The sequence below is a fragment of the Salvelinus fontinalis genome, chromosome 2 (assembly GCF_029448725.1).
Source record: "Salvelinus fontinalis isolate EN_2023a chromosome 2, ASM2944872v1, whole genome shotgun sequence".
Classification (NCBI taxonomy): Eukaryota; Metazoa; Chordata; class Actinopteri; order Salmoniformes; family Salmonidae; genus Salvelinus; species Salvelinus fontinalis.
This window is the reverse complement of record NC_074666.1, coordinates 57,134,470-57,159,285: the sequence shown is the minus strand read 5'-3', so window position 1 is coordinate 57,159,285 and position 24,816 is coordinate 57,134,470. Positions and strand designations below refer to the sequence as shown.

General features: G+C 44.3%; 1 protein-coding gene across 6 annotated transcripts in view; it reads right to left on the bottom strand.

Moving 5' to 3' along the window:
• Window positions 1–24,816, bottom strand: part of LOC129821935 (ankyrin repeat and KH domain-containing protein 1-like) — a 55,808-nt gene that overhangs the window by 23,584 nt on the left and 7,408 nt on the right. Inside the window, exons 2-24 of one of the 6 annotated variants that reach the window (XM_055879698.1) lie at window positions 21,974–22,127; window positions 18,917–19,073; window positions 18,304–18,466; window positions 14,798–14,945; window positions 13,756–13,989; window positions 13,477–13,571; window positions 13,120–13,357; window positions 11,900–12,091; window positions 11,619–11,728; window positions 11,266–11,353; window positions 10,967–11,094; window positions 10,590–10,733; window positions 10,366–10,468; window positions 9,302–10,189; window positions 8,015–8,139; window positions 7,800–7,911; window positions 7,493–7,638; window positions 7,008–7,150; window positions 1,882–2,095; window positions 1,567–1,742; window positions 1,303–1,465; window positions 970–1,065; window positions 724–840 (exon numbers count right to left, since the gene is read on the bottom strand). In XM_055879698.1, coding sequence (XP_055735673.1) covers window positions 724–840; window positions 970–1,065; window positions 1,303–1,465; window positions 1,567–1,742; window positions 1,882–2,095; window positions 7,008–7,150; window positions 7,493–7,638; window positions 7,800–7,911; window positions 8,015–8,139; window positions 9,302–10,189; window positions 10,366–10,468; window positions 10,590–10,733; window positions 10,967–11,094; window positions 11,266–11,353; window positions 11,619–11,728; window positions 11,900–12,091; window positions 13,120–13,357; window positions 13,477–13,571; window positions 13,756–13,989; window positions 14,798–14,945; window positions 18,304–18,466; window positions 18,917–19,073; window positions 21,974–22,127 — 4,134 coding nt within the window. The remainder of the gene's footprint in view (window positions 1–723; window positions 841–969; window positions 1,066–1,302; window positions 1,466–1,566; window positions 1,743–1,881; window positions 2,096–7,007; window positions 7,151–7,492; window positions 7,639–7,799; window positions 7,912–8,014; window positions 8,140–9,301; window positions 10,190–10,365; window positions 10,469–10,589; window positions 10,734–10,966; window positions 11,095–11,265; window positions 11,354–11,618; window positions 11,729–11,899; window positions 12,092–13,119; window positions 13,358–13,476; window positions 13,572–13,755; window positions 13,990–14,797; window positions 14,946–18,303; window positions 18,467–18,916; window positions 19,074–21,973; window positions 22,128–24,816) is intronic. The other 5 variants (XM_055879707.1, XM_055879715.1, XM_055879737.1 and 2 more) reach the window with 5 other exon arrangements.

Sequence of the window (24,816 nt, the reverse complement as noted above, 5' to 3'; positions counted from 1 at the left end):
TCCCAGAAAACATTTTAATCACAAAACTTTACATATTTGATGATATATTAGATGTTCGGTAGTGACACTTCCTAAAAATAAATGAAGATTGACGAACTTGCTCACAAATTTTCATCAAAATGTTTGCGGACAGACTACTCACCACGTGGCCATGCTGGAGAAGGGTGAAATCACACCACCTGGTTATATTTGTAGGGGAGTGGCGTATGGCACATTCATTCTACAGTCTTTTAATGTGTGTGTTTCGGTAGTGACATCAAAAGGTTGGGAGGCAAATTTGTATTTTTAGGATGTTAAAAAATAAACAAAACTACTAATTATATCAGTATCTTTCAATGTAATCATAGAAAACTGAAGATGTTCTATTGAAATAGTGTTACAAAAATTACTAAAATCATTACTTGCTTAACTTTCAAACATGAAGTTTAGGAGTCATGGTTTGGGACAGCGACCTCAATAGAAATGTGTATAAACAATGATTGTGTACTATATTAATTTAATATGTTTGTTATAGCTTTGTATTGAATTAGAACATACCGCATAATGATGTAAATACATGTCCTAAGTTTGGAGACAGTTTCTTTTTTTAATATATATATATATAATTTTCTGGGGTGGGACTACAAATAGCACCACTTCTGTATAATCATCCATATAGGGAATAGGGTGGTGGCATTTGGGATGCAATAGCTTTTGTTTGATAAAAAGGTCAAAGTTACTCACCTTCTCCAAGTCCAGCTCCTTCAGCAGAATGCTGGCATTCTTGTTGGCCTCTGCTGCCTGCTGATCTTTGGCTTTGACAATGGTCTCCATGCACTGGTGACATTTCTTCAGCAGGTCCTATGAGGAGTATGAAACAAGCTTTGCCGTTGGGAGTTCGCCCACACTTTCAGAGCGCCATAGTGTTTAATCTATGTTTATATTTTTCTCATTTTCAATTAATTTGTTGCCTTGTCTGTTTTATCTCACCTTGTCTGCGATGGTGGCAATGTATCTCATGCACTCGATGTCCGAGGGGAATTGGTTGACCTCCTTCACCAGGTACTGCACCACCTTCACATGGCCCTGTAATACAGAAGGTCAGAGGTCAACCTCCCAGGATTCTTATACACACACTTCCATTTACACACCACCAGGGTCAATATCTAGGTGCAGGAAAGGGGAGCACGTCCTAGTGCCAAAGTGTCAGATATTCAACTATAAGTCAATATCAGAGCAAATTTACATAAAGGAGCATGTCACAAGTGTTTTATCACAGTATAGTTTCATTTGTTGGGTCGGTGGGGGCGGTCAGTGTTGTACCTTGCGAAAGGCAGCCATGAGCGGTGTGATCTTGCGGTTGTCTGCTGCATCAACATCGGCCCCGGCCTGCACCAGAAGCTGCACCACGTCAAAATGCCCACCGTTGGCTGCCAGCCACAAGGGCGTGTTCCCCTTCTTATTACGCACGTCAATGTGAGCACCTCTGTGAGGATGAAGACGACAGGGTGAGTAGAAGAATGATATTCTGACTGAAATGTCATGCTCAATCTCATATTGCAGTCATAGGACTGTATCAGTAATTACCTGTTGATGAGGAGCTCACAGAACTTGTAGTGGCCCTTGTCTGCAGCAATGGTGAGCGCCGTGTCTCTGGAGGAGGGGACAGGTGGGGCGTTGACATCAGCACTCTTGTCCAGCAGCACGCGTCCCACCTCAGCATAGCCACCCGACGCAGCCTCCATGAGGGGAGTCAGACCAGTCTAAGAGAGAATGTATGAGTCAGTGACATACTCCACCAAACAGACACCACACTGTCTAGCACCAAACCTCATTCCTAATGTCTTTGACTCCAGCGCACATAACGACATGTCATGTTTAGCCGATAGCAGTTGCTCGCACCTTGGCGCGGTGCTCCACGTTGGCCTTGCGGTCCAGCAGCAGACTGACTACCTCCGCCCGTCCCTGGAAGCAGGCCAGTGTCAGTGCCGTGTTGCGGTTGGTCTCGATCTGAGCGTTGATGTCCGAGCCCATGTCCAACAGCAGCTTGACCGCAGGTACGTGGCCGTTCATGGCCGCCAGCATCAGAGGAGAGATACCGAGCTTACTCCCAGTCCTGAAGGAAACAGATACACAATGAGAGAGAAACAGACAGGGAGCAGGGAAAGCAACGATAACAAACAGTTCAAGTGGAACTGACAGTGTTTTAACTTCTTTGCAGATATGAAACAATCATAATATCAGTCAAAAATATGCTTCAAAACCAGCTTTGAGGTTTTAAAAATAGGTTATTTTTTACAAAATTACATGACGTACATTAAGGCTTTGCGAGCAGAATAGATGGACGCAGTTCGATGCATGATTCACATAATTCACCAATACATTTCTTGGTAGTCGAAAAAAGATTTATCCGCTTGTAAATCACAACTGGCATTGAACATTGTTTGCTGCCACAATCCATTCGGGATGCACTGTTTCAACGACTGAATATTTAGAACAAAAACAGACTAACTAAGCCTGGGAATGTCAATACAATCAAACAAGCAAGGGCAAAGATCACAAGTCGGTCATTTGGTGGCTAATAGGCTCATGCACGTGTCAAACAAGGAGCGCGGGCCGAATAGGACACAAAAGAGAGTATAAATGAATCAACAGTTGAGTCATCTACTTTATGAAATTACAGCCAGATGCGCTCGCATCAGTGAATTCAACATCAATTGCGCTGCTTTCATGCGTCCCGTTTACAACGAGCAGCGGAGGGACAGTGTACAGACACATGCCACAGTCCGAGCTGGTCTACTAAAATGTTGCAGTCTGGCTTCGGTTTTCAAAACTTGACAATAAGCCAAAAAATTCATCTGCAACAAAACACTATGCAAAAGAGAAACATTTAGGCCTATTACAGCAACATTTGAGCAGTAGTCTAGGTTGGCTAGTCAACTACGATAGCTATATTTTGCGTGCGCCATACAGCAATGCTGCATTCAACCGCACCAGTGATTCATTCAGTGCATTATTTATATATATACACACACTGCTCAAAAAAATAAAGGGAACACTTAAACAACACAATGTAACTCCAAGTCAATCACACTTCTGTGAAATCAAACTGTCCACTTAGGAAGCAACACTGATTGACAATAAATTTCACACGCTTTTGTGCAAATGGAATAGACAAAAGGTGGAAATTATAGGCAATTAGCAAGACACCCCCCAAAACAGGAGTGATTCTGCAGGTGGTGACCACAGACCACTTCTCAGTTCCTATGCTTCCTGGCTGATGTTTTGGTCACTTTTGAATGCTGGCGGTGCTCTCACTCTAGTGGTAGCATGAGACGGAGTCTACAACCCACACAAGTGGCTCAGGTAGTGCAGTTCAGCAGGATGGCACATCAATGCGAACTGTGGCAAAAAGGTTTGCTGTGTCTGTCAGCGTAGTGTCCAGAGCATGCAGGCGCTACCAGGAGACAGGCCAGTACATCAGGAGACGTGGAAGAGGCCGTAAGAGGGCAACAACCCAGCAGCAGGACCGCTACCTCCGCCTTTGTGCAAGGAGGTGCACTGCCAGAGCCCTGCAAAATGACCTCCAGCAGGCCACAAATGTGCATATATATATGTTAAGTTTAAATGTTACAACAACCTATAGCTACGTTTTTTGTTATTTGGAGTTGAATACTTTTTGATTAGGGTTGCAGCATATTATGCACATCTGCAATTAGAGTAGCAAAGGCAGGACAAATATTTATATTTTGTTTTAATATGCTAAAACGCTATATACAGCATCCTATGTACATCAGCAGACATTATTAAACAGGACCATGTTTTTTCTAATAAAACAATGGCTAGTTTGGGTAGCAGTTGCACATAGCCTATTTGATTTTGCAAAAAAATGTATGTCGGGCTCACGAAATTGTTGTGTTTTTTTCAATATGGTCCGTGTGCTGATTGAGTTTGACGCCCCTGGGCTAGCGTATCTATTTATGTAGCTAGCTATTTATTTAGCGAGCTAAAAACACGGCATTTAACGCTAGCTAGCTAGGTGCTGGGAGGATGCTATGTTATTGGAGGTGTGGGTGTGTGACCGACTTTTCCCCCCTCATATAATTATTCGGTGGCTACAGCTAGAGATGCTGCAGGTGTCATTTGGTTAGCTAGCAAGAACTGTGAATCACTTTGGTATCTAGCTAGCTATACTGAACTTGAACAAATTATTCACAGTTAGCATATCTCTTAGTTGTCAATCAAATATATTTGGCATTGATCAAACATGCGGGCAGGCAGGCAAGATCACATTCATTTGGGTTGGGACAAGCATGCAATGACAGGCAAGCTGCAGAAGGACGAGCAGGCTACTATTACTATTATGAGTGTAATTTTGACAGACAACTAGGTGAAAAAGTTGAGTTTAACTTCTTGAGAATACAGGGGGTGCTGTTTCGCATTAGCATAATTGCCTCTACAGATTAAACTGCCTCTTATTCAATTATTGCTGTTACTATATGCATATAACCATATGCCATTGGATAGAAAACAAGCTATGGTTTCTAAAACCGTTCCAATTTTGTCTCTGAGTCAAACACAGGTCATTTCACAGCACTTTCCCTGAGCCAGAAGAAGATTGCAAGATGTGTATGCTCGCTTCAAAGCTCTGCCTATATATGGTCACGCGACCTATGACCCGAAACACACTTCCTTCTTCTTCCTCTGGGTGTCTGGAAGACGTCAGAGGAGAAATTTTTTGTTTATCTTGTACTGACGTGAAATAAGACCTATTTCTTTAGCGTGACCGACAACTTCCGGTTTCTGAGATGCGCGTTTTCAGAGGTGCCATTGTCTTTTGTTATGCTGACGTTACGGATGAAAACTATCTCCGTGTCGAAGTTTGTTTGATACATGTGACCATATCACCGTAATGTATGTTTTTTCAATATAGTTTAATCAGATTATTAGAATTTTTTCGGGAGTTTTGCCGTGTTCCGTTCTTTGAGTTTTTTAACTTTGGACATGGACCGTGCCAGTCGACCAGTACCCAGGCTAAATGAAGAGGGGAGGTTGCCATTGTGAATGGATTGAACGACTCATCAGGACTAAGGACACCTTGATCAACATTCTGATGAAAGACCAGCAATAGTAAGACCCAATTTACGATGTTATTTCATATATCTGTCGTGCATGTGAACTGGTCGGGCGCGTCCAGCCGGTTCTGGCTGGCCTGGTTATGCTAATTTAGCGATACATTTTGTTTTCGCTATAAAACATTTAAAAAATCTGAAATATTGTTTGGATTCACCAGATGTTGGGCTTTCAATGTCTGTACGCTGTGTATTTTTTCTGAAATGTTTTAAGACAAGTAATTAGTTATATAACGTTGGTCTCTGTAATTGTTCTAGCTGCATCAGCACTATATCAGATTGCAGCTGCAATGTAGAACTGTGATTTATACCTGAAAAATGCACATTAAAAAAAAAAAAAAACTATGCTATACCATAAATATGTTATCAGACTGTCATCTTATTAATTTGTTTGTTGGTTTGTGGCTATCAATATCTTAGTTTAGCCGAATTGGTGATAGCACCTGATGGAGTAAGAAACTGTTGGAGTAAGAAAATGGTGTCTTTTGCTAACGTGTTTAGCTAATAGATTTACATATTTTGTCTTCCCTGTAAAACATTTAAAAAATCTGAAATGGTGGTTTTATTCACAAGATCTGTGTCTTTCATTGGGTGTCTTGGACTTGTGATTTAATGATATTTAGATGCTACTATTTAATTGTGACGCTATGCTAGCGATGCTAATCAGTGTGTGGGGGGGGGGGGGGGTGCTCCCGGATCCGGGTTAGGTACTCTGTAGAGGTTAACGAATGTTCGCTTGTTAGATTTTAGCTCATCTTGCTCTGGCTAGCAGTAGTTGTTGATCTTGTTGTTGATGTGCAAAGGCCACTGAAGGAAAGAGAGCCTACTTCTTTTTTTTTTACCCCATTTTCTCCCCAATTTTCGTGGTATCCAATCGCTAGTAATTACTATCTTGTCTCACCGCTACAACTCCCGTACGGGCTTAGAAGAGACGAAGGTCAAAAGCCATGCGTCCTCCGAAGCACAACCCATCCAAGCCGCACTGCTTCTTAACACAGCGCGCCTCCAACCTGGAAGCCAGCCGCACCAATGTGTCGGAGGAAACACCGTGCACCTGGCCCCCTTGGTTAGCGCGCACTGCGCCCGGCCCGCCACAGGAGTCGCTGGAGCGCGATGAGACAAGGACATCCCTACCGGCCAAACCCTCCTTAACCTGGACGACGCTAGGCCAATTGTGCGTCGCCCCACGGACATCCCGGTCGCGGCCGGCTGCGACAGAGCCTGGGCGCGAACCCAGAGACTCTGGTGGCGCAGCTAGCGCTGCGATGCAGTGCCCTAGACCACTGCGCCACCCAGGAGGCGAGAGCCTAACTTTTCATGGTTGTTTGATCAATAGGATTGTGAAGTTCCAAAATTTTAAACTCTCGTGTTAGTTTCATATTTGCAGAAATCCATTCAGGTCTTTGTGACTTTTAGTGAATGCGTTCTAAAGATCTAAAGTCACGCTAATGTTACTGCCTGTAAAAACACAGTCCAGTTCCAAGTGAATGACGGCAGGCCTGTGTGGCAAATGGCTAATTTGCATATAGGCCTACTGTAGCTATGCTAGCTGGCTATGGCGCACCAGTGTGCGTAGAATCCGGTCGTGGACAGTTTTTCGGTTTTATTTACTGCAGTGTCTATTAAATTGCCCAAACGCACGACCACTAATAAATGCCTTACTATACGTCATTCCCAAACATTTTAGGAATTTATAAAAACATGAAAATGACCATATAAGTGCTCGCTTGTCAGAAAATGTAAAGGAAAGGTGTCATTCTTCCTGGGGGTGTATTTCAACCGATTTTAATAAGACTTCATGTTGCTAAAATGCTGTCCGTTCCACTTTGAGATGAAGACAGAGGTGCAGCCTGCACATGGAAACAAACTGTGGCAGGGAGGGCTGGTTGTGGATACCTGGAGTTGATTTCAGCACCAGCGTTGAGGAGGATCTTGATTATGTTGACGTAGCCTCCTGAGGCAGCTAGGCTGAGAGGAGTGTAGTCTGAAACATTACGGTGCTCCTTGTTGGCCCCGCGCAGCAGCAACAGCTCTACCACCTGGAAGGAATAGACCACAAGTTATTCAATCCACAGAACACTTACTGTTTTTCTAAATGTATGGAGTGTTAAACTGGTCCAGACAGGAAGTTGGTGTCTGTCAAGTTGTCCGGACTGTTGTTTCTCTATGGGGTGGTTCAAAATCGGGCTGTCTACGGTCTGAGAGATGCCAGCTCTGATCACACTACTGAACACTTCTGAACTTGATTTCATCCAGCAGCGCCCTTGTATTAGTTTAGCAACCAGCAGTTTGGGCCAGTTAAGAGCCCATAGTTCAGACATTTTACTTGGTCTCTGATCCTATAACAAGTCACTGATGTGGTGTTGAACACAGAGCAGCACCTCTTGTCTTCCTCCAGAGCAGGCCAGGGAGAGAGGTGTGTCTTTGGTTCTCTCTGACTGGGCTTCGATGTCCCCTCCTTTATCCAGCAGGATCTCCACCACGCCAACATGACCCGCTGTAGCAGACAGGATCAGAGGGGTGAAACCTGGGGACAGACAGAGGGACAGACACTTAGATTACTCTCCAACATCATACACAGATATGGACTCTCACTTCTACAGACAAATGATCAAGTTCTCTTAAAATTGACACATTTACAAAACTAAAGCTACAACTAACATAAAAGACAAAGTATGGAGTGTGTACCCTTCTTATCCCGGTGCTCGATGTTAGCCCCGCGAGCGATGAGCACCGACACCAGTTCCTCATGACCGCCTGCACAGGCCAGCGTCAGAGCGGTGTCATGATTGCTCTCCGTCTGAGAAGAGATACAGTCAGCGTTATTTTCCTGATCAGAAACAAGACGTATTACTACTATTAGCTTAAGCAGTGTGTATTATCAGATAAGTTGTGTGACGTACGTGTGCGTCGATGTCCACAGAGGGGTAGAGGGGGAGCATGGAGGGTGGGGACTCTGCGTCAATCGGCGTCTGTGCAGTGGGTGAGGTTGTAGTGTTCAACATAGGCACTCTGCTGCTCACTGCTGCTGAGGGAGAGAGTTGTTAAAACCTCTTGAGCTGACAGCACTTTTGCACTGTTTTGCTATGGTATGCATCAATCTAGCAAGAGGGCAATATTTTGAATAATGTTGTAGTGTCCACCCCCCTCCATGACATGTGAATGAATAAGCCTTTATATATTCATATATGGTTACAATTAGTTTTAGAAACACCTACCCTAAAGATTTCACCTTCTTTATTACTTCACCAAACATATCAAGACATTAGTAATATTCAAAATGTGTTACATTTGTGAACATCTTAACATTTGCCATTTAAATAGCATGCGTCCTCCGTATCAACAACGAGAAAAGTACAGTGACAAGGGATTTTTCTTCGTTCTGAGCATATGTTTTGTGTTTGCCTCCGACGTAACGAAACTTTTGACTTCCACACAAAATTACTTCTGTAACTATTTTAGGTTTAAGGAAGTCTGTAGGTTTCATTCTTTATCGTAGAGCTATACAAGTTATATATACAGATGTGTGTGCTCGAGACAAATGCAACGAGCGCTCTCATATCGCTCTGCGATGTACCAGAACTTTCTAATGCCTTGATCACATCTACAGCGTCATTGTGCAAAATGGTGTGCAGCATCATCTGGATATGTGTGCAACAAAAGTTAGACATTCACCTTTTGCTACCATTTCTGTCAGGCCGTCTACGCGTACAGCTTCACGGATACGTTCAATAAATCCAACATATGCACCACACAGAACGCACTGCAACTGCCTCTGCAAAGCAATGCTGCAAAGCAAAAGCAGCGTTCCATTGGAAATGGATGTACTTCTGGTGTACCAAAATGCAATAAAGCTATCGGTGTGATCGAGGCGTAAGCACTCCCCAATAATATAAACATAATATCAGTAATTCTAGTGCCTGATATCGGGCACTGTAGTCTTAAGAGGTTTTAATAAGACAAAACTTTCAAATTATTACCAAATCGTATTACATTAGAATTTAACGATCAAGACCATTTGTGAATTCTGTACTGAAACTATGTTGAGTATGTGTACTGAACTGTACTGAAACTATGTTGAGTATTAAGGAAATGGATGGGGGAGGGAACACTGTCACTATTTATAGTTATTAGAAGAACTAAGGAAAGAGATGAGTCTACAGTAGAGTCTACAGTAACTGCTCACACACCTGCCATGATATCGTCCAACGTGTCTGTGAGCGTCTGTGCGGGTGTGGCTACCATGAGTCCATCAGGGTCCTGGGTGAGAAGGCCCGGTCCCAGGCCTGTCAAATGCTGCCCCAGCATCTGCTGCTGGCTCACCATCGCCCTCTGCAGGTCAGGGCTGTCGAGGTAGTCTGCTGTGCTGAAGTCTGTGGATTGCTGGGTGGCCAGGGACTGGATGGGTACGAAGCTGGCATGCAGGCCTTGGGTCTGAGGAGGAGAGGTTGGCGGGGGCTGTTGGGCCTCTCTGTACAGGATGGTGTCCACCTGGGGCAGCTTGGCGTAGTCCACCTCTTCATCCTCCTCCTCGTCATCATCATCTTCATCATCATCCTGTTCCTCGTCGGCGGGGTGGGGCTGCCCATCGTGGTGGTGGTTGCCCTCCCCGTCCCCCTCGGTGTTGAAGCCCGGCTGTGCAGCCTGCATTGGCAGGGGGGTGCCGAGCTTCTCCCCCCCTGCCGCCTGACCCGGCTGCCCCGGGTCGTCCTTCAGGCCTTTGGCCTCCAGGTACTCTTTGGTGAACTGCTGCTGCGTCTTGAGCTGCAGCTGGCGCTCCACCTTCTGCAGCTCCTTGAGGATCTTCTTCTTCTTCTGCACCTGCTCCTCGCGGCTCTTCTTCAGCTCCTCGATCTTGTCTTTGGTGAGCGGCTCTCCCTGGATCAGCTCTAGAGACTGCAGCTGGGCCTTCTCTATGGCTGAGATCCTCTGGCCCAGCTCGTTCAGCTTGCCCTCCGTCTCCTCCACAATGCATTCCAGGGGCTGGTATGGGTGGAAGGGGGGCAGCAGATCTGCATCTGGACTGCCTGTAGCGACGGGGCTACCCAGGTGGGGGCTCAGCCTTGGCTTGGAGCTGCCTGAGACAATCGCAAAGGACAACACAACCAGTTAGCTACGAGGTTGTACCATTCAGTATTACAGTAATCATTACCTGTAACATTTTGATGCCTTGTGCTGTCAGCTGGTGTCTAGTGGGCTTCTTGGCCAGTGAACTAACAAAGTTAGACATGTATTTGCTGTTGTATGAACTGACCTTTTGTGATGACAGGTGGAGGCGTTGTGATGTTGGAGGGGACCCTGTCTGGCTCTTGAGGAGGCACCACCATGGCCAGGGCTTGGAATGGAACTCGTGGAGCCTGTTTGGGTAAGGTAAAGTGTAAGATAACATAAAAGTATAATTTGGTATCAACACGTCATCCAGACAAATAACATGTTTGTAGAAGTAGATGTTTGTCTATAGGCAAGTCAGCAGTCTACCTGAGAGGTGTCATGGGAGGTGGGTGTGAGCTGAGACATGTCAGGCGTGGGGACCGACAGGATATTGTTGGGGTAGTCGAGGAGGTAGGACACCACGATGGTGTGTCCACCCTTAGCAGCTTCAATCAGCATGGTGGAGCCATCCTATGTGAAAAATGTACAAAACACACGTTACCATTAGTCTCAGGTTCTTGGGAGAAGTTACAACTCATCTCAAGACAACTAAAAAAGACAAAAGAAACAATTGTGTTCATAGGAGTTACAGAAAGGTTTGTCTTTACAGTAGTCCATTATAATGCTTGCAGTGCTTGCACTCTTAACATTAGATTTCTCTCCTGAGACCTTTCCGCCCAGGAGCTTGGGACATTCGAACTCACCTTCAGTCTGTGTGTGGGGTCGGCCCCATGGGCCAGCAGCAGCTCCACCACGGCCAGGTGACCCCCAGCGCAGGACAGAGACACCACAGTGTGATCATTGTTGGCAGTCGCCCTGTTAACATTAGCACCTGGTGGAGGGAGGGAGACAAAGGACAGGCTCAACCTAAGCACACCTGCAAAAAGTAGCAACACTACGACGTGTTAAGACAAATGTATCGTTGTGTCTGTCCACCGTGCAAGTTCAAATGTGTCAGATGTCTGGTGTGTGGTAGTTATACAGGGAGGAGGCAGAGGCACACCTTTGCTGATTAGGAACTGTACAGTACACAGGTGTCCCGCTCTGGCTGCTTTCATCAGAGGGGTCCTGCCTCCCTCCGATTCATGTTCCTGCAAGACAAACAAAGACAGAAGTGGGCACACAGAAACACATGAGCCTATTCAAGCAGCAATGTATACAGCATCTTAAAAACGCCCAGGCTGCATCTCAAATGGTACCCGATTCCCTTTGAAGGGAATATTTTAGGATGCCATTCGGGAAACACACCCACACTTATACAAACATGTAAACAATTCATGCAAAAACGCTATGTATTGACATGAACTGTGTTTCCCATAGATGAGGGCAGGACGGAGGGTCGGGGAGAGGTCTCACCAGGTCAGCCCCCGTCTGCAGCAGCACGTCAGCCACGTCTGTGTGTCCATTCTCACAGGCGTACGTCAGCGCCGTGTCTCCCGTCGCCGTGGTAGCGTGGACATTTGCGCCTGAAGACAAGAGTACAAGTGTCAAATTACACACTGAGGGTTGTGTGTGTGATCAGGATAAAGAAAAACTTGAGGAACTGATTGTTTTTATAGCCAAGTCGATTTCAATAATGAGGTTGGTAGAGTTTGGTTTGAGAGATACAGGCTGTCCTTAGGAGAGGTACTGCTCACCTGCAGCCAGCAGGTATTTGACCAGCTCCAGGTGTCCCTCTTGAGCAGCCTCCATGAGAGGCGTGGAGCAGCCGAGTTCGATGTCGGCCCCGGCCTTGATGAGGAAGTCAGCCACCTCCAGGAAGCCCCCACAGCAGGCGAGTGTCAGGGCCGTCTCCTGGGTCTCCTCTGTCTGAGCGTTGATGTTGGCACCTGCAGACAACAGAGACAACATAGACAGAGGGACAAGGATTCATCAGATGATTTGGCCTGGAACAAATTTTAAAAGGAGTACTAATCTATTCCGACTGTTAGATATTGACCCCAGAATTGATTTTCCCGATTTGTAATAGAAAAGCCAGCTTGTCCCTTTTGCATTAACTCAGTAAGAAAATGATCTTAAACCTGTGAATGAACATCATATCACTTGGATTACATTCCTTCATTTTATTTCCAAAAGAGGACTTCTGCATTTTGCCTCAACACTAAGCTTGGACGGACAATAAACAAGTGTAGGATCTTAATTTGACCTACACCGAGTCCACAAAACATTAGGAACACCTTCCCAATCTTGAGTCGCACTCCCTTTTGCACTCAGAACTGCCTCAAATCGTTGGGGGCATGGACTCTACAAAGTGTCGAAAGCATTCCACAGGGATGCTGGCCCATGTTGACTCCAATGCTTTCCACAGTTGTGTCAAGTTTGCTGGATGTCCTTTGGGTGGTGGACCATTCTTGATACGCACGGGAAACTGCAACGTTGCGTGAAAAACGCAGCAACTTCACAGTTCTTGACACTCAAACCAGTGCGCCTGGCACCTACTACCATACCCAGTTCAAAGGCATTTAAACATGTCTTGCCCATTCACCCTCAATGGCACATACACAATCTATGTTGCAAATGTCTCATGGCTTAAACATCCTTCTTTAACTCAGTACACTCAGTATATTGTTACAGCAACAGGATTTAAACGTTTAAATCCATAATGTTGCTTAATCTGTGTTTAGGCTATTAGCTGGCCAAAAGAAGGATGACTAAAAGTGCAATAGTGTTAACATAACTGTGCTAGTGTGGGTTTTCAATGGATTTATGTAAATCACAAAGCTCATCTGCATTTCCTGCAGTGTCGGAAAATTCTCAGCAACAAGAGGTGATCAAATAAAGATCCTACATCTGTAGTAGGGAAAATCTCTAAACCGAAGCACTAGTTTATTTCAAACGGAGAGAGAGAAGTCCATACCTTGTGCCAAAAGCAGCGCTACCATCTCCTCGTGGCCCTCTCGTGCAGCCTCCATGAGTGGAGTGTATCCCTCATCATTAACCTCCTCCAGGTTGGCACCCCTCTCAATCAGCAGGGCAGCTAGCTCTACATGTCCCCCACAGGCCGCCAGCGTCAGCGGAGACTCAAACGAGTCAGCAGGCATGTTGACCTGCGCCCCGCTGTCCAACAACAGCCGCGCCACCTCCACATGCCCATCCTGAAGAGAGGCAGAGACAACAGGGTTCACCAATGTGCACAGTCATACTGTACCTTGTCCAATTTAATTGTGCTGCACAACCAAAATGCGTTCGTGTGTGTGTGTGTGTGTGTATTCACCATACAAGCCTCCATGAGTGCTGTGTGCATCTCGTCTGTCTTGTGCTCTTGGTCGGCCCCAGCCTCTAACAAGAAGCGCACCATGTCCAGGTGCCCTGTGTGTGGGAACAATGATAAACAATGCTCTGGGTGCTTCTTCCCTACAATTACAATTCCTGTTTAACATTCATTCTTTTTCAACATACGTGACAACATTAGATCACTTGTGTCAAGGATTTCTAGACAAAGACTCCCGATCGCTCTGATGCATGGGTAAGGGGTTCATTGTGCAGGACGTACCTTTATAGCAGGCCAGCGTAAGCGCACTTTCCTTGAACTCATTGGAGTGCGTGTTGATTCCAGCACCGTACTCCAGGAGCACCCGGGCGACCTCCACGTGTCCCGCGCTGGCCGCCTCCATCAGGGGGGTGTGGCCGTTTTCATTGTGGTCCTCAATATTGGCGCCTTCCTTCAGCAGCACCTTCACCACGTCCAGGAAGCCGCCCGCACACGCATACGTCAGCGCTGTGTTACCTGACAAGAACAAGGACAGAGTGTTAGTGTTTGTGGACATTCACAGCAGATGTATATAACTGCATGTGGTGGGAAAGTATGACATGGAACCCAAACCGGTTGTGCGCGAGCGCCTTCGTGCATAAATGTATTTTGTCCCCCTACACCAAACGTGATCACAACATGCAGGTTAAAATATCAAAACAAACTCTGAACCAATTACATTAATTAATTGTCAAAAAGCATTAAACATGTATGGGAATTTAGCTAGTTAGTTTGCACTTGCTAGCTAATTTGTCCTATTTATCTAGCTTGCTTTTGCAAGCTAATTTGTCCTGGGATATAAACATTGAGTTGTTATTTTACCTGAACTGCACAAGGTCCTCTACTCCAACAATTAATCTACACATAAAACGGTCAACCGAATCGTTTCAAGTCATCTCTCCTTCCAGGCTTTTTCATCTTCGAACTTATATGCTGATTGGCATCAACTTTCATAGTATTACCACGAGGACTGGCAACACAGTTCGTCTTTCAATCACCCACGTGGGTATAACCAATGAGGAGATGGCACGTGGGTACCTGCTTCTATAAACCAATGAGGAGATGGGAGAGGCAGGACTTGAGGCGCGATCTGCGTCAGAAATAGGACTTCAATTTTAGCCCTGGGCAACGCAGACGCTCGTTGACGAGCACGAGCAGTGGGGGTGCAATAATTGAATAATATAGATTTCTACATTTTTTTTGCAACAGTCGCGCACGTGACGCGAGCGGTGTAGTCAGGGTATGAGACTGTCTGGATTGAGCGAATGTGACTTGGTGTATTTACCTGTGGAGGATTGTGCGTTGACATCAGCCCCATGTACCAGGAGCAGTTTGACAATGTCTACGTAGCCGCCGCTGGCTGCTGCCATGAGGGGCGTGATGTCGCCCTTGATGCCCCGATCTTCAACGTTAGCGTGCATGGCCAGCAAGACCTGCAGGAGAACAGACAACATCAGTGCTTGCAACAGATACCCAGGCACAACCACAAAGCCCCAGGTTGGCAGTAAAACATTTTAATCTATTCTGTTCTTTCAACCAATCGATTGTAATTTTTCATACACAGACTCCATTTATGTTTGAATAAAAACCACTATATGCATTAAGCTTATCTGAAGCATTAAGAGCACTGTTTATTGAAATAAGACACAAATGACTCAAGAGGGAGCCAGAGATCATGATAACCGGAAAATGCAAAACCTGTCCCGACCATCCTCCTTGGCTCCTACTGGCTTTCAGACACTCTGCTATTACTCTCCTGAAGTGTCCGGTAATAGGCTACACGAGGAGTCAGGAAACTTTCTCATGTGGAATGCCAATTTATCTCACCATTTCTACCGATCTGAGTGCCAGTTAGTTTTCATATGCACATTTGAGGAAGAGTTTCATTTAATTTATAATAAGTCTTCATATCTCAAAATCATTGTCATGTGGTTAATCAAAATTTGGACACCTGCTCATTTAAGGGATTTTATTTTTACTACTTTCTACATTGCAGAATAAGACATCAAAACTAGAACGGATATGGAATCATGTAGTAATCAAAAAGATTGACTGACCTTATTGTCTTAAAGTAATAATGGACTGTCGTTTCTCTTTGCTTATTTGAGCTGTTCTTGCCATAATATGGACTTGGTCTTTTACCAAATAGGGCTATCTTCTGTATACCACCCCTACCTTGTCACAACACAACAGATTGTCTTAAACACATTAAGGAAAGAAATTCCACAAATTAACTTTTAACAAGGCACACCTGTTAATTGAAATGCAAATCCAGATGACTTCCGCATGAAGCTGGTTGAAATAATGCTAAGAGTGTGCAAAGGGTGGCTGCTTTGAAGAATCTAGGGGTCACCTAGGGGTCATGATTGGGGCTGTACCAAATGATTGATCTATTAGAATAATTGATTATGCTTATGTTGTATTAATAGAAGGGGAGGGGTTATAAGACCCCTCCCTCCTTACATTTACAGGGTCCTAGACTATAGATTAACAATATATATATACATTGAGGTTTTAATATTGTTCCATAGTTGTTTTCTAGTTCTCTCTCTCTGCCTCTTATAAAGAGACCCCTCTGAGAAATGTGTGACATACAGAACTCTGCAGGGGAGTGTAGGAGACAAGACTAGTCAGACATTCCACTATAAATCAACTTAGACCAAGGAACGAACCCTAACAACAACATGATTCCATATGTGTTATTTCATAGTTTTGATGTCTTCACTATTATTCTACAATGAAGAAAATAGTAAAAATAAAAACCCTTGAATGAGTAGGTGTGTCCAAACTTTTGACTGGTACTATATAGTTATCTTTGTTTATTTGAGCTTTTCTTGGAAACACACATAAAACAACAGCCTAACAACCAAACAGTCGAATAATTGGGGTCCGCCCTAATTTGAATACAACTGTATTGGATTACAGAACTAGATGGAACTACGGATTAAAAGCAAGGCAGGGCAATGCTAGCAGTATTACGTGAGTAGTTAAAAATACAAAGATGAGACAGTGTGTGTGTGTCAGAGGAGCCTGGTTTGATGTTGATGATGTGTTTTCTTGTATGCCAAATGAGCCAGAGATTGTTGCTGTGGGGGAGGCCAGAGGGAGGTGCTGATTCTGGAAGTGGGCTGCTCATTCGACTGTTAGATTGGAGCAGGCTTTTGCAGACATGCTCCGAAAATACCTGCCTCTCATATCACTCCTACACAACCTGGGATAAAGATGCAGGTTGGTGGCACTGATATTTGGCAGTCTCAGCCACATACATAGGCTTACTGTACATGGTCTCCAGACTGCAGGCCTTCCTAAGATCAGAGCAAGGCAGTTGCCTCAGTACTGTTCTGTTTTGACGGTTATGGGCAGCCTAGCTGTGTGGAGGAGAAGGTGCTTTTTGTTCCTGTGAGTCTCCTTGTGTCAACGGCTCTTGAATTGTTGAGTCCTTTGTCATGTAATGTGAATGGTGGATTCAATAAAGTACTTAAAGTGTGTGTGTGTGTGTGTGTGTACTAGAGGTCGACCGATTAATCAGAATGGACAATTAATTAGGGCCGATTTCAAATTTTCATAATCGGAAATTGTTATTTTTGGGCGCCGATTTGCCGAATTTTTTATATATTTGTTTACACCTTTATTTAATCTTTATTTAAATAGGCAAGTCAGTTAAGAACACATTCTTATTTTCAATGACGGCCTAGGAAAGTTCTGCCTCGTTCAGGGGCAGAACGACAGATTTTTAACCTTATCAGCTCGGGGGATCCAATCTTGCAACCTTACAGTTAACTAGTCCAATGCTCTAACAACTGATTACATTGCACTCCACGAGGAGCCTGCCTGTTACGCGAATGCAGTAAGCTAAGGTAAGTTGCTAGCTAGCATTAAACTTATCTTATAAAAAACAATCAATCAATGACTGTCATTGCTCCAATGTGTACCTAACCATAAACATCAATGCCTTTCTTAAAATCAATACACAAGTATACATTTTTAAACCTGCATATTTAGCTAAAAGAAATCCAGGTTAGCAGGCAATATTAACCAGGTGAAATTGTGTCATTTCTCTTGCGTTCATTGCACGCAGAGTCAGGGTATATGCAACAGTTTGGGCCGCCTGGCTCTTTACGAACTAATTTGCCAGAATTTTACGTAATTATTACATAACATTGAAGGTTGTGCAATGTAACAGGAATATTTAGACTCATGGATGCCACCCGTTAGATAAAATACGGAACGGAATAAACGTTTTGTTTTCGAGGTGATAGTTTCCAAATTAGCCAAAGGTATATGGTTTAGAGAGAAATAGTCGACGCGTTATAATTCCTGTAATAACTTGCGGCTGAACTTGAAAGGGATTCCTTCGTTATTTTACCGTTCATGTCTCCCATAGAGAATGTCTTGATCTACTTCAAATAAGGTCTGTGTTTCGCGGAGGAGCAGACTGACAGGGGACCATGCAGACAAGCTCTGCTTTCTGCACTACAACCTAAAATTGAACTGGGAATATTGAAGACCCATGAAAGCTGGTGGTTCGTTTTAACATATGTTCTCATGTTATTTGAGACTAAATTGATTTTATTTATGTATTATATTAAGTTAAAATAAGTGTTCATTGTTCATTCAGTATTGTTGAAATTGTCATTATTACAAAAATGTGTGTATGATATATATATATACATATTAAAAATTAAAATTAAAAATCGGCCAATTAATCAGTATCGCCTTTTTTTGTCCTCCAATAATCGGTATCGGCGTTGAAAAATAATAAAATCGGTCGACCTCGAGTGTGTACTCTACCTGTGCGAGTTCATAGTATCCGGCAGAGCAGGCGAGGCAGAGCAGACTCTCTCCCTCCTCCGTGTGTTCGTTGACGCTCCGCCCCTCATCCAGCAGCTTCCTCACGGCATTGACATCCCCGTCCGAGCACGCCTCCGCCAAGCTACGGCTGAAAATAACCAGACTGCTACAATTACTGGGACTGTGGCTGCACAGGGCAAATCAACAGCAGGTCAGAAAACAAGGTTTACAGAGCGCTGTCACAATTCACACGTCTAATACTCAACGAAGTTGAAAACAAAAAGGCCTCACTCAGGGCAGGGCTGTACATGCATTTCATGAACTGCATTTGGCTCAATATGGTGCATTAAAGCGTTTCAGTAAAACAGTATAAGTTTCATCGAATTTGTGAGAACAAGGTAACGTCTATGAATCATGTGAACTATTCAGAGTCCGAGCATAGTTACTTTTTCGTCTAAGGAATTGTCAATTGTTCATGAAGAGGGGAAATGCTAACTTGAAGAAAGCACAAAGGAAACATATGGCCTAGACAAGAACATCTTTCTACTGGTATGAGAATAAGGTGTGCTGCACCGTTGTGGTATGAGACTACTAGAGCAGAAGAGATACATACTTGTCTGCCTGGCTGGTGTTGAGTGTGTTTTCAGCCCTCATGCGTGTGAGAGCAGCCGCAGCCTCATCCAGCGCACAGCTCACGGACGACGTCAAGCGGCGTAGCACCTCTGGATCTGCAAAGGCTTTACCATCGGCAGTGGACAGTTTACCAATGCCTTCATAGGCACAGGGCCGTGCATCGAGGGTCACCAGCATTCACAGCACAGCCGCAGTGACCACAAACGCATCCACAGTTAGTGCCGGGCCAAATAAAAACACACACAAAACAGGCATAGGTTAGCCCATGATCCAACCACGCAACATGTTCAAAGACACAGTGCAAAGAACACATTCTGTCTGTATTATCAAGTGCTGAACAGTGTTGAGGAAACAGAGTTACTAAACCTAGAGGCGCAAGATTGCGAGACTTCCCGGGAACGCTTGCGAAAGAAACAAAGCAGATTTGGGGTTTGAGAAGTAAATGAGAAGTGAAATATTATTCCTCAGTAGTTAATTTTCTCAAAATCAAAAAGGCCCAACCTAGATTCGAGCCAATGTCTTAAGTAGTTGAACATGTTCTGTTTCATTCTCATCAAAAACAGCTTTATATCAAAGGTGTGCCTTTGATTTGATGACCTGCATATCTGCAGTTCGGAGTGAGATGACCGTTAGACCCAATGACATGTTTCTGCGCATGAGCTTAGCTAGCCAACATCGACATGACATCGCCTACAAGTGTGATCTGGGATTTCTACTGGAGAAATAGTTTCCGATAATATCAATTGGGGAAACTGAAAACATGACTAAGTGTGTGCATAATATACACTGAATCAATGGAACAGAGCCTGGTGATCAGCCAACGTTGAGGCTTAACAACAGAAAAATGAGCCCAATATTGCCTATGGTATGCAAAAACCACTGCACGTGCCACGTGGTTGGTTACACAGATGTGCAGCAGTTCAGACACGCACACCACACAGAGAGGAACTGACAAAAACACAGGAACAAACAATCACTACGACACATACACACAAAGATAGACAGGAGGCAGACACACGTACGGAAAACAACAGAGTCTCCTAAAGGCCAGTGCTGAGTCATGATGGGAGCTGTTGCTGCTGTATGGAAATCCATTGTTCATGTTAATCTCCCCCGTGGTGTCCCAGCGAGCCTAGCTACCTCCCATCTCATCTCATCTCATGGGCTGGGCTAGCCTGTACCAGCTCGTCATGTACTGACTGACTGGCTGGCTTGCTGGGGACCAGCTAACGTGCTGCCTGTCTGCACACCACACGGTGCCATCCACAGCTTCATGCACATCAAATCAGACCAATTAACTTCTTTAATTGTTTCAGAAAGCTTTTCTTTCTCTAAAGAGGCAGCAATGACTGTGGCTCTATACAGACAGACCAAAGTTAAGTGCTTTGATGGTCTGATTCAGCTTAGCTCAACTGAGGCCAGAGAGACAGTTGTGGCCTGTCTGATAATTGCCTTGTGACACTTAGCCTGTGAGCACCGTGCAGTCAACGTTAATGTATTTATTTTATTTAACTAGGCAAGTCAGTAAAGAACAAATTCTTATTCACAATGACGGCCTAGGAACAGTGGGTTAACTGCCTTGTTCAGGGGCAGAACGACAGATTTTTACCTTGTCAGCTCGGGGATTCGACCTTTCGGTTACTGGCCCAACGCTCTAACCACTAGGAAACCTGCTCCCCCAACTTTACTGATTACTGTAATTGATCATATCATTTAGATTATTTTCCCCCTCCATAGACAGTCCCACAGGGTAACTACAGAACCCATAAAACAACCGGATGCAAACCATAGTAAAAATAAAACGCAGGGGTTTATGTTGTAGCAGAGAATCTTTTTTGGTGTTGAGCACTAGCGTTTGTGATGTTGGTATTTCTCCCTTGCAGTGTGCCAACTCCACACACCTACAGGGTCATGTCCCAACACAGTGGCAGGAACAGAAACACAAGCACCAGACACAGGCCTGCTAACTAAATTGCAGCAAAATTGTAGGCTTAAATTTATACTCTATTGGGTGGAGATTCAAGCAGGTTTCGGCATTCAAACAATCAAAAAAGACCAGCAGTCCTATTCAATAACGAGAATACGACTGGGCAGCCTTACCATGTAACCTTGTTGTAATTTAACATGATTTCAAATGCATAGTGGGCATGGCAGAGGGTGAAATGTGGGCAGTTCTGAAAACAGGGGCATTCATAAAACTAGGTGAAGGAGTCAGATCATGGTGCTACTATACCAGGGTTTCCGTAAGGAAAATGTGGCACCGGACAATGTGTCCGGAAGGACTTTAATTTACTGGCCATTTGAGATATTTACTGGACCCATATGCATTGGGTGCCTAACTCATTACAACGTCCACCCACAATGCTCAGAATGACAGAAATCACATTAAGATCATGGTAATTCATCTTAACAGAACATACAACTCCTGTAATGAAGCAGCCAATAAAACGTCATGCAATTAGCGGGAAAACACAATTCTAAAACAGCACACCTGATACGAGCGGTTCCATATGTGACAGATGAAAATCTCTGTTAGAAACGAGGGGGGAATCTAAAGATGCAACAACTAGGATGGGTTGTTAATATGACTAGGATTGGGCCTTTGGTTTCTAGATAGAAAAAGACAGCTGATATGAAACACCTTTACAAACGATTGCTTTAATAACAGTTGAGCAATGACTTGATATGTAAATGCTATTTTCACTCCAGCAGCAGCTCTAGCGCTATCTGACAAGTGATATTCCGCTCATATTAGGCTCTGTATGCTGTGCGATGAATGAGATACATGACCTCCAAAGAATACACACAGCCCAATTTAATTCCACAAAATTTTGAAATTAACCTATAGACCGATAAGCATGACGGTCAAATGCATTTACATCGACTGATATTTCCATCAATGAATAAAAATCATTCTTTTGCAAAGGGATCGTTTCTTCTCCCGGTCAATTTGGCCGGCAACAATTCTATCTAATCTGCTTTTCCGTTCGGGGGGGGGGGGGGTCAAAAGCCAGCAATTACCCTGTACTATACGTACCGGCTGCTTCTAACAGAGCCTCCAGTCTGGCTTGTGTTTCTGGGTCCACTGTTCTGAGGTCAGCTCCTTCGGCAGCACTGGACAGGAGCAGCTCCGACGCAGTCTTTAGCATGGGGTTGTCCAGGTCTTCCTGGTCTAATATGAAGGACTCCACCTAGAGACAAGGAGAAACACAAGAGATAGTCAGAACAGGAGGGACGCTAATGCTCATTTTGCCCTATACAATTGCTGGGAGAAACCTATCGCTTCAATTAAAAATAGTTATTATTACAATCGTGATTCCTATCATACAGTATTGTATGATCTTATGACCACCGGAAATAAAATAAAAAAATACTTCTGCATATTCTGAGGAAGGTATGGGCAGGCCCATTTCATGATGACACAGGCAGGTATAGTCTAGTAATTGACACGAGGGCACCAGTAAAAAGAATCCCCAAGCTCCACCCCCTCGAGCATGTTGCCTGGAGACGGAGCAGTACAGTGCTTAGGACCTGAGCCTTGATGGAATTACATGAACTGATCAGCCCGTTTCCCCTCCCCTCCCTGCGACCTTGACCTCCATACACCTGCCTAACGGCCATCAGGGCAGGACACCCAGCAGGCTGGCTCTGTCCATCTGTCATTTCATGGTCTACAGGGGAGTACATCCCAGCCATCACGGTCACCATTCAGGGACACAGCTGTGTTTTGAATCATGAGAATACCAGCAGACTGAAATCCGCTCATGTCGCACAATCTGTTTACTAACACAAACACACCCAATCGTACACTATCCCTACAATGTTCTTTACAGACTGGACAACGGACAACTCCATGATATACTGCATGATATCAACAAGCGTCCCTGGCACAAAGGGACCTGAAAAGCAGAGGCTCTGCCAAAAGAATTGACCCAATGAACAGAACCGAGTTGGAAGGAGAGAGGGAGGGTATGGTCAGCAACTCTCCATTTCCATTTTTCTTTCACGAATGTCACTCAGAGAAAAATGATCAAACTGGTGAATATAATTGAAACCATACTGGGGTATTTCTCACTGCTGAGGCACAGCTGGAACTGTTGTGCTCTGTGCTTCAACTCAGGGAAGCATCTGTCTCAGGGGGTGTGTCTGAACAAGAGCGCGGGACAAGAGACCACGTCCAAAAAAGTGACTCATTACCTCGTCCATGCACGTCTGTCTGCGCGAGTGTGTGAGAGAGAGAGACACTGATGCAGGGAGCGGCAGAGAGATGGAGCCTGTAAATTATCTTACATTACGTTATCTTATATTACACTTAGTCTGCAAGGAAATTGCGGGTAATGGGCGCTGGTAAGGAGAAACTCAGAACACAGAATGCTGAGTTAAATAGAAGACGGTTAATAACTGTCAAGAAACATGACATCATTGCTCCCAACAATCTGGCAAAGCTTCCTTGGTCAAATCCCTCTTCTGCAAAATTATCCTGCACTTCTGAGAACCTCTCTCAGCCAGAGCCCAATGAGGAAAAACAACATTGTCACATTCAATGACATTCCAACAATAAACTCATGTTTGCTAAGGTTATTAGTTACAATCACTTCTAAGATGGTAGAATAACAAAAAAAAGGTTTAAATATTGGCATCATTCCCACACAATCAATCTATTGGGTACACTGTTTTGCCAAATGCATAATGTTAAGCTCGAGCATTAACCGGTACTTACATATGCCATCTAATATCTGACTCGCCACCATGTGAACCTTACGACAATGAAAAACAACAAGTACTGCGCACAAGAGATTCCCTGCAAGTCAGTGGCCACAAAAACGTACACATAACTTACGATAGCCTTTAGTGATAACCTACAGTTGTACACAACACTGGTCCTTTCTGTAATTAAAAAAGTTTCCTGTCCAATAGTCTAGTCGACCCCTGACCCTCAGACACACACTGAGCTGCTACAGTACAGTGCTAAGCTGCTACAGTACTCAAAGTAAGTAGCCTTGCACGAGTGATGGCTTTTGCGAGCCGGAGGAGCTCATAGGAGCAGGAGCCTGACCAGAACTGGTGCAGACCAGAGCAGTAGTTGCAGTCAGTAGTTTGTCAGTTTCTATAGCATGAGTCAGCTTGATGTGCAAGTACACCCCTGGATAGGACAATAGAATGGAGTTAAAGACCTGCGACAGACTATCTTGTTAATGCCGAGTGCCAAGCAGAGAGACGCTCGCACTGGGTGCCATTTTTACAGTCTTTGGTAAGACTCGGCCAGGGATCGAAGTCCCAACCTTGAAATCTCAGGGCGGACACCAACATGGTTCACTACTCGAAGCTTCAATGCAAATCAAATCATATGTTATTTGTCACATACACATGGTTAGCAAATGTTAATGCGAGTGTAGCGAAATGCTTGTGCTTCTAGTGTGTTCTAAATATGTGTGCATGTGCGTCGGTCTACATTTTGGGAGCGCTAACTAATACATTCACAGGGAATGAAAGAATAGAACATCCTGTGGTCAAGGAACCTTGAATAAACCACTCAATGTGAAGCACTAGTTTTCCAGTAACAACATATGCCTTTACCCTCCAACACAAACCCCCAAAGTGTCACTGTAAAATCATGAGTTTTCTTATTATAATTATTTTCAAATAGATCTTTGTATGACATGGTTTCCGTTAGCTGGTAAACGGTGGCTTTTGGCAGCATTTCTTTTTTTAAGCTGATAAATAAAATTGACGGTCGCCCGCCAAAAAAATGTCCATTGCAAAATAACGCTATTTTATTCATTTATGGAATAACCAGTCGATGTGCTCCAAATATATTTCATAGGCTAATAAATGTTCAAACTGCTTGAAAATTAGTGTCCGGAGTGTGTGCGCGTTTCA